Consider the following 10,255-nt stretch of genomic DNA (forward strand, 5'->3'; position numbering starts at 1 on the left):
TAAAGCCGCAGTGAAAAAGCAGGAAGAGAGACAGCTAGTACCTCTGCTTCACTGAAGAGGACGTGTGTGAGCACGCTTGTTCTTCACTTATTACAGAAAAGTAGCATAGCTAACTATGCTACTTTTCTGTAATAAGTAAGTAGCCAATGTGCACAGCATCAGTTCGTCAGGACTGAATTGGACAGACCAAGGAGCACTTTGATCCCTAGCAATAGTCTTTATTGAGAAGGAGAGAGACTTTTAAAACTAAAAGAAGATAAAGAGGAATTTTACTCAAAAGTCAGATGTTTGGCTAGAAGAATGGACTTCATTTTCAAGTAAGAGAATGCATACACTGCTGTGTAGTCCTCGACAAAAATGAAAGACCAGCCCTATTTTTAATAATAATTAAAACACGTACATAAAACGAGATAATATGATTCGGGATAGGAAACATAACCAGTAGTCAATGTGAAAGCAGGCTGAATGGGGAATTCATGCTTAAATTCATATATTTGTGAATCTGACTGAAAGAGTCCGTGCCTCCCCAGCCACGAACCTCACTCACGTCACTGGTTATACTATCCTGATGACCTCCAAGTCTAAAGCTAATTGTATCTCAGAGGTTTCATAGTGCTTCTCTCTTATCAAGCCTGTCTTTAACTAACTTCAATCATCTGATCATCTTTAAGTTTGATAATCTTTAAGTTTGACACATTCACTCAAAGGAAAAAACACAATATCTTTTTCTTGTATCTAGTTTTTGTTTTAATTCCATAGGTCAAATATAACTATGTAATAGATCAACAAACTATCAATGGGTTTATTATATTACCAGCTCCTTATCGAAACACTATTTTGAAACTCTAAATAAACAATTATTATCATTATCTAAGGCAAACACATCACATCTGTCCGTCCATAATTGCACTGGTGTCCCTCAGATACAATGGAAAACATCCCATTCTGACAATGAGGTTTTGGAAATGTGGCAGAAGCCCCCCGTCCACACATCTGCTTAAGGTTCACAGGGCCAAACAGGCATCTGTTGTACTCATAGACCCTGGAAGCCAAAACACATACTCACCTGTGTTTCTGAGCCAGCTTGGCATGTAAGTACCTGTTCCTCCTTCCTTTTTGATGGTGGTGGACAAATTGCTCCGCCTGATCCAGTTCCTGTGGATGGATAGCATATGTTTGCAGCACATGCACCAGCTAAAATCCTCTATATTCTTGGGACCCATATTTGTCTCCTTGAAGTCTTTTCAGGTACAAAGCCTTGTGATCCTCTCTAGGCCCTCTCCACTGTTAGACATTGTGGCCATCGCATCACCATCTATGAAGCTGTCTCAGCTTTCTTTGAGGAAAGGTGTGGTTGACGTTGCCATGGAACTCACGGGACTAAAACTCACATCGGAAAATCCAATGGCATCGCTGTGTGTGAATTTGGATTCAGACGGGCAGGTTGGCCCTTTGAATGTTGGCCTCTGTGTGCTTACAGACTGAGGTGTAGACAATATTTAGAAGACCAGAGTGGCACTATAAATGCAAGTCCATTTACCATACAGAAGGACTCTGTGCATGCACAAAGAACATTGGGTGGAACACAGAGGGATTTGCAGATAAGAGGGAGATGATGAAAAGGAAGAAAGACATAGACCTATTGAAAGGCAGGCTGGGAGAATATAAATAAAGAACAGTGGTTTAGTAAAAAGCTAAAAGTCAAGGAGAGGCAGTGATAGAACAAAGTGAAAGAAGAGACAGTGTTTCCTGTGAAGTGGGCAGTCAGTATTTGTGAATTATTGATAAGTAGCTCTTACATTATGGAACTAAGTTTGACCCGATGGGAGAAGAAGTCTCTCTAAAAAGTGTGGAAAAAGTAATGAGGGCCCCTCAGAAATGTAGAAATCTCGTTCTAGAATCTAGTGTTTCTTCATATCAATGGATTATCCTTCATTAGCCATTTATTGTGTTGGCCTACTTGTCCCTTAATTAATACACACCACCCTAAGGTGGCTCAATAAAAAGTCTCATTTCAAAACGATGGCTACCAAACTTAACACAGTAGTGAGGAGCAGGCCTCCTCATGGAGCTTCCTGAGTGAGAATGAGCTGCTTGCTGATGAAATCAAAGGAATTAAGATAAACAGCAACTCTGTTGTTGAACATAATAAACAATATGAATCCAACCAACAATCTGTTCCGCCAAACCTCCAGATAGTTCTGGACTTGAAGCAGTATTTTAAACGTTCTGCTGGCCACCTGCTATTGTAAGCCTACTTTAATAGGCTCCGCCTCTTCGTTTAGTGGAGAAGGATCAGATGTCAACATGCAGCTCTGTTTCTTCCTCTTTTCTTCTGCTAGTGGGCTTGTTGTGATTCTTTCTGTGATTCTGGTTTTCTTTTCTTTGGGCTTCTCTCCTCCTGGGTGAGTGCTTCTCTTGCTTCTCTTGCTCTTTGTTGGGGTAGTTATTTGGCCGTCTCCTCTTTAAATGTAGCATCATCCTTTTTACTGGGCTAAACATAATAATAAAAACAAAATTTTAAGGAAAAATGTTGCTTTTAAATTAAGTGTAATTCAAAACGTCAAATAATATATATTTGACGTTTTTGCAGAGAGGGAATCCATGGAGCAGGAAATGCTTCACTGTTGCTGCCCAACATTTGACATGAAAATCTCATTGAGTTTAATTTTCATATGAATTGCACTTCTTGCCTGGTACTCCAATGTTCTATGCTCATGTTTTAATGCAGCGCTTTTACTCAGCACATCCTCTGAGGAGAGCGACTTGCAGATTGAGTGGCTCACTTTCAGGCCAAGCTGCTGACTGGCCAGACTGATGTCAGATGGCTTCCTGGCTGTCTGAGAAGCTGATTAACTGGGGTTCCTGACATTACAGCAGGGAATCGATACCACCATACTCTGCAGAATTACACATGGGCTCACTGCCCAATTAAGGACAATGTGTTGCAAAATGCAAATAATATGTCCTGAAGTGTATTTGCGTGAATACCTGCACGTATATTGTGGGAGCGTCTGTGTGTGTGTGTGTGTGTGTGTGTGTTGGTGTGTGTGTTTAACTCAATTTCTAGGTACTTTGTCTGAGTTGTACTCATCAGGGAAGCCAAGAGGTAGAGCTTAAGTACATTGAAGTCACTCAGGAGGTCTCGCACTCTGACTGACTGGCTTTCAATTGAGGGATTTAATTATTCGAATGAATTTAACGTTCCTCTACTGTACTATATACAGTAAAAGTTACCTTATAATGAGTCCCTCCTGCCGCTGCAGGGAAAAGGTTAATAATGTCAAACCCAGCACTGCAGGAGAAAAGGTGTTTCTGAAATGAAACCAAGGATCAGTTTATATCGAGCATTGCAGAAAAGGGCTGCAGAGGCCTCGACTTGATATGCAGGATTACAAGGTTATTTTACTGACATTGGGAAGTTTTTTTTAATATATTTGCAATCTGTATGCTTTCTGTTGCTCTTTTTATCTTATCGATCCATCCTGAGCTGTTTAAGAGTGAATGCTGGTGTGTCTGTGTTCTTTGGGGGTCTCTAAACATGTCATGGTTGGAAGTGCATTTTGCATGAAGCGACCTTTTAATGTAAAATGAAAGGTCACAATGCATATATAATGTTTTACAGTCCAGATACGTATGGCCCTGACAGATCTACATCTTGTGATGATCTTTGATCTTACGGATCTGTAATACATCCCCAGCTCTCCCTTTTTGACACACACCCACACACACTGGGTCCTCCTAACTCCTAACGTAAATATGGACGGCTGGTCAGCGGCAGGTCATGCCAAGTTCCTCCTCATTACTTAGTCATTTCTTCACAGGAAACTTGCAATTTTTGCTGACACTACAGACTTTCAAAGTGGGTTATATTCAACATATTTCTACTCTTTCCGACAGCATCATAGATTATCTTTGGCTAACGTTTGGCAACTTTACTGTGTTGGGAATGGCCTTAAGGGGGGCACCATTTAGTTGGGCACGACGTAGGGGTAACGTGTTGGTTAATAGCTAGTGTGAAATGAAATCATTGACATCCATACAAATATTGATCATCTTTTCTAGTGTTCCAACCACTCAAAGCACTATTTCTGATCATTCAGCCATTCAAACACCCCCTGATGGCATGCGTTACCATGCCAACTACCACTTGCTCATCCGAACTAATTCACAATCATACATTATACAGCATTCACATAGCGAACCCATTCGCTTTACTTCATGTTTAAACTGCTGAAACTTCAGTTCCAATACTTTGGAGTATATCTTGTGATTTAGATATGTGAACTCTCCCTAGCCTTCCCTTTTTCAGACACACCATCACCAAACAATGTTCTATGGCAGAATTATTTTATTTTTGGTTTGCTTAACCTTTCCTCAGCATAAAAGTGCATCAGAACATGTTGTACAGACTCTTTTTCCACAATTAATTTAATCTAATTTAATCTCATCCTTCATTCCTTGTTTCCTCGATGTGTATAAATGCCTCCCCCTGCTGTCTGCCTCCACCTCTCAAGTCTCTCACTGATGATGTAGCATCGGCATGTCTTCACTGACTCTTCCTAAACTAGCCCTAGCTGACCTGCCTTCAAACTGTAAAACATGTCCTTGCACCAATAGGACACCCAAACTACATCCCTTTCTCTCTGGTTTGAAAACCACCAATAAATCTGGTTTAGTTCCGCCCCCCAATGCTATCTAGGCACATTATCAATCAGAGAGCATTTTCAAAATCAATTTCCTCCAAACACCGTAGAGCAGTATGGCCACTAACTTTACGGAGAATATTTATATTGCAATATGTCACCTTCTACTGGCGACTGTTGGTGAGTGGATAGGAAGGTCATCCTTAAATCACAGAATTGGCAGTTTGATGCCCATTCCAACGTGTCCTTGGGCAAGACACTAAAACCCAACATGCACTGCAAACACAAAGATTGTTGAGTCACCGGAAACAGCCGTTGTCAGGGACAGAAGGCCGGGTGAATTACCAGGGCGGGGGACGAGGCGAGACCGTCCAAGACAGTGTCGGCAACGGGAAATCAGTGTAAACGTGCTGGGAGGTCTGGCGTGAATGCAGAGAACGTTCTAGCAGCAAGTGAATGAGTTACTGTGGTGTAAAGTCTCTGGGGTAGACGGGGGAGTGGGATTTGGATGACAAGGTGGATGTGACTAGCAGGTGCACAGAATGAACTGATAGGGTGGAGTGAGAGGTGGAAATGACAAAGAAGTGACAGAGCTGTGACAGATTAGCCTCACTTCTCCTCAGTCTGTCCTCAGTTGTCCTCTGAATTTAGCAGCGAGCAGCAACATGAAAGACAAATAGGAGACAAACCCCTAGTGGAGAGGGGGTGGGATCTTCAGAATATCTCTGCCCTCCTACCATACGTATACAAATGTATAACAAAAATGTCAGTTTTCCATATTTTAGCGATTCTCTAAGATGTGAGACAAATGGACACACACAGACAAGCTCACATGATGTTGCACGTTTGGATTGAACCAGTTTCAATTCACTACTTTTCTGATGATACAGTCTGGGTTTGATATTCCAGAGTAAATAAATATATGGATCGGACACAACACACAGGACCAGTGCTTATGGCACACTGATGAAAATAATAATTTTGGTACACATTGTAAAATCAATCAGTGCATTAATGCATTTATAAGGGTTACATTTAGCTGAACTGAGAATATTCTAAATAGTATATAAACTATAAGGATAAACATATTGGAGATGAAAACCTAAATTACATTGGTTTCGCATTTCCTGATCCGTGTTTCTAAAAGAATGCCTCTCCCTGCTCCATCGGCTTTTATTTATAGCCACAAAGGCACCACCTGTGGGGGTTTGATACTGCGTGCATCCCGATGATTGAGTCGACCATCAAGCTATCGTGTCTGGATGTGTGTTGTGACTTCATGTCAGACTCCTGTCAAGGGCAGAGAGAAATACTGACAGCTGTGTGCAGTGTTGCAAAAAGTTCCATGTTGAATTGCAAATGAAATGTATTTCAGAGTTTTGAACTTTTGTGTACCACTTCTCCACAGCGGGGGTCGTAGGTACATTCTTGCTGTTCGTATACATATACAGTACAAGTCAAACGTTTGGACACATTTTATCATTCATTCAAATGATAAAGTGTGTCAAAATGTTTGATTGGTAATGTACAGTATATACTAGGCAAGGATTACAACAGCTTCCTTTCACAAGTCCAGGTTCCAGTAGCTGCGTGTTGTTTTTAATGGTTGTAAACAGACATAACGTGCTGGGTAGCATGCATTCAAAAATGCTCAAGATACTTTCATTGGAGACTTATTTGCTCGCAATAGCTATAGATGTCAATATCTTAAATAGATAAATCTGCATAAGTATAGCATAATATAATGTACTTCTAGCGGTCAACATAAAGTCTCTCTCTCATTCCAACATTACTTTAAGTGACTGAAAAAGGGTGGACCAAGTGGCTCCTACATGTGTGACAAATAAAACATCTGATGGAACAAACACTGAATGGAGTGTCATTCGTTATCTATCTTATCCATTTTGTTCTGTGAATCTCACCCACTTACTCACTCTCTCTCTCTCTCTCTCTCTCTCTCTTTCCTTTTAGGGTGGCTCCATCCAGAACATGGAGTCTCTATGTTGTCTGGAGCTGATCGAGAGCAGACAGTCCGAGTTCAGTTTGGTCATTCAGGACTGCACCGATCAGAAATGGACCATCACCAACATCCTGACTGTCCTGCCACAGTGAACAGTGTGCGATGTGTCAGCTACTGGGGCCCCTTTGTTGTGATGGACTAATCTACAGTAGTAAGCAAGGAACCGCCTTGCTGATCTGGATACACCACCAACCGCCACAGAGACAGAGCTGTGCTTCAAACAGACATGTACTATCATTAAGCTAGTAACTGGTTTCTAATAGTGAGCTGAGAGAAGAGACACTCACAGATCTTAACTACAGAAATACAGCAACCCTTTAAGAAAGGGCCTGCACTGCCTCATCGCACTGTAACAAAGAGTGTGCATCATGTTTCAATATGTCAGTGTGCAAAGGGACAAATGCAAGGAAATGCAAGGAGTGCACACTTTGCAGACAACTCAAGCACTTTGACTAAATGATGTGGAGGACACGGCCTCAGAGTTCCAAGCGTCATACACTACTTGACTTGAGTGCAGGCCAGGAGCTTTAGATCAGCATTGCCAAAGGTTGACAAAGTTCATAGAGATGAATCAGTCACTGATTTACCAGAGCCCACCTTAATGTTGGCAGGCGCACATATGTGGACAGAGCTGGAGATTAACCAGGGGAGAAGATGGTAGGTGTACGTGCACCTGTAACACCAGAACATAACCCAACTTTGAAACTGGAAGCTAAAAATCCTTCCATCAAACCAGACAAAGCGCCCTCAGCAGAGGGAAAGCCTCTTATATTACAAATAAGAAGTTCACCCTACTAGATGTTCCCTTGTCTTAGTTTATTTAAACATACTATAAATGTTAAGTTCACCAATATATTGACCTAATATGAACTATGTTCATTAAAGGAGACATTTTGTGTTCATTTTAAGACCCTTACTTGTATTTCGGGTTTCCAACTTAACATGTTCAATGCGTTGATGTTAAAAAGCATATTATTTGTCTCGTATTGTCTGTGTGACTATCCCTGTATTCGTTATACTGTGCAGCCGACTACAGGTGGTAGGGTTGAGTGCTTCGGCCTGGTGGGTGTGGGGGGAGGAGGGGAATGATATGAAAGGGAGACTCCTGCTTGATCTGATGATGTCACCAAACCATGGAAACTTGTGTTTTCTCCAGCGATGGGGGTTGGTAGATGTGGTTGTCATTGTGACGGACAAATGGTTCTCAATTGTCTTATCTAGTTCATTCATGTAAAACCAAATGTATAACACTAGATCCTAGATACAGATTATGTAACTAGTTAAGACGTGTCAAAGCCATTGTAAAGAGTAACAAACATTTTTGTCCTTGCCCCAATTCCTGAACATGATATCACTTCTACACATGCTAAGAGCTCAACTCGCTTCTTTTAAGTTATGTGGATTTATCAACCAATAACTGGAAATATTGGATAATCTGGATTGTGTAATCACACAGCAGGCTAGTCATTTTATAAAGAAGCTGTGATTTACCCCCAAGGAGCACAGGGCTCATTAGCAAAGCAAACTGACTTTTGTCAGTCACTGCCTTCACCTGTACACCCCCCTGCCTCTGATCATCAGGACTACACAGACTCCTGCCCCCTCGACACACATTGATTGTTCTGAGGTTTTCCACACCAGGCTCTCCACCAGACTGATCTCCCATTACTGACCCTGCCTGCACCTGTTCTTCCCGCCTTGCTGACTCAGCGTTCTGATCCTGACTGTTTAACTCTGCTTGAGTGTAATAAAAGCCAAAGATCCCTGGAACCTGGTGTGTTGCATTTGGGTCAATAGACAACCAGTTACAGGACCCCTATGTCACAGGGTATGGTGGTGGACCCACACACAGACCAGAGAGTGCGGGGAGTAGGTGGGTGATGGAGGCGTATCCATAGACCACTGCAGGCTAGAAAGCAGCAGTCTGACTGCCATCAGGTATCGGGATGACATCCTCGAACCCATGGTCAGACCCCACGCTGGTGCAGTATGTCCTGGGTTCCTCCTGATGCACGACAGAGCCTCATGTGGCAAAAGAATGCACGCAGTACCTGGAGGATGAAGGAGTTAGATACCATTGAATGGCCTTCACGATCGCCTGACCTAAACCCGATTGAACACTTATTTTGGCAAAATACAAGCCTGCCAAATTTGTTTTTTGTAAACTTATCAGAGTGTCCATAAAATGAAGCCCTCTGTAGGCTGAAACTCTTTACTTCCATCAGAAAGTGTAGCGTCCTTTTGTTCCTAAGACATTACACTGTCCATCAGTATAGATATCCAAAACCTATTTTTCCACATTGAGATTCTTTTGAGCAGTGTAAATATTCCGAATAGATCTTGCTGAGCAGCCTCGAAGATGGTGTGTGCCACTGAGAGCTGTACAACGACCTGGCCAAGAGTGGATGAGAAACCAGGGTAGTTCGCTGTGGACTGATGATTAGATGGAAGGCAGCTCGGTAGATCAGGCAGGTGTAGTCAGGTTGAGGATGAGGTGTAGTCAGGTTGAAGGAACACACACTGTTGCTTTGGGATGAAAGGGGTCCCGTTCTGGAGCACAGAACCTTATTTTGATACGCCACATAACACATATCACTGTTAACAGAGCGACTTTCGGCTTCAAATGACCATGGGCAGGTACACCCTTGTTTCTTTTACAATGATAAATAACATTTCAGCTGCACTCTGAAGTACCATCTACTATCACAAAATGTCCCTTTTCAATTTGACTGATGTCTAATATGAAAGACTCCATATCTGTGATTATTAAATGTCTAATATAGAAAGAATAGAATATATTATACACACATGAACTTTCACAGCTTTGGAAATCTTTAAAAACCACAATATCCTGTGATATGACACACACAGGTCCATTGATACGTGTCAGATCTGACTGTTCACACTTTTAATTGGTCTTGCCTCTTCAGAAGCTGCCTTTTGGGGGGTAAAAGATGAGATGTTGAAGCCATCCAGAATGCACAAGGAGTTCGGGAGAAGACCTCCGAGTGAGGTGAAGGTTCATCCTCTGAAGGGCATCTCTCATGTGATCGCATGGCACTTCTACCCAACTAGAATCTGCAGAATGTAAAACCCCCGTTTCCCTCGTCCCATGATCTCTGGCACCCTAAGACATGTCAGAAATAAATTATTATCACACAAAGATGCATTTCATTGCATGATAGTAATTGTTTTCCACAAAATGTAACTCATGAGCTTGTAAAAAGATGTATGTACGACCATGGGAGCGCATGATTCTATGACAAAAAGTGATAGTAGAAAGAGTGTAGAAAAATTGCATTATAAAATTTAAAAAAGTATTACTTTTTAATCATTTCCATACATACTTGTGTATGTATAGAATCTAATGATGATGTGCATACAGTCTTTCATGTGTTTAAATGTTCCATTTCTTGCACAGGATTCAGGAACAAAAAACATTCCTCCTCACACACACACACACACACACACACTGGGTGTTTGTGACTGGGTTTGCATGTTTTATGTATGGAGACATTTAGCTTTTGCTGACTTTACACTTACTGCTCACACATTTTCTTTAGTTGCATAGCTCCAAAAGTTACACTAT

The 10,255-nt window shown here is 41.7% G+C and overlaps 1 protein-coding gene across 3 annotated transcripts in view; it reads left to right on the forward strand.

The window, feature by feature from the left end:
- The window catches only part of LOC119196417 (polypeptide N-acetylgalactosaminyltransferase 18-like), an 89,691-nt gene extending 79,970 nt beyond the window's left edge, over window positions 1-9,721 (forward strand). For 2 of the 3 annotated variants that reach the window (XM_037452089.2, XM_037452086.2), the window contains exon 11: window positions 6,618-9,721. In XM_037452089.2, coding sequence (XP_037307986.2) covers window positions 6,618-6,758 — 141 coding nt within the window. In that variant the 3' untranslated portion in view covers window positions 6,759-9,721. The remainder of the gene's footprint in view (window positions 1-6,617) is intronic. The other variant, XM_037452088.2, reaches the window with a different exon arrangement.
- Window positions 9,722-10,255: the final 534 nt, after the last annotated feature.

The sequence above is a fragment of the Pungitius pungitius genome, chromosome 6 (assembly GCF_949316345.1).
Source record: "Pungitius pungitius chromosome 6, fPunPun2.1, whole genome shotgun sequence".
Lineage (NCBI taxonomy): Eukaryota > Metazoa > Chordata > Actinopteri > Perciformes > Gasterosteidae > Pungitius > Pungitius pungitius.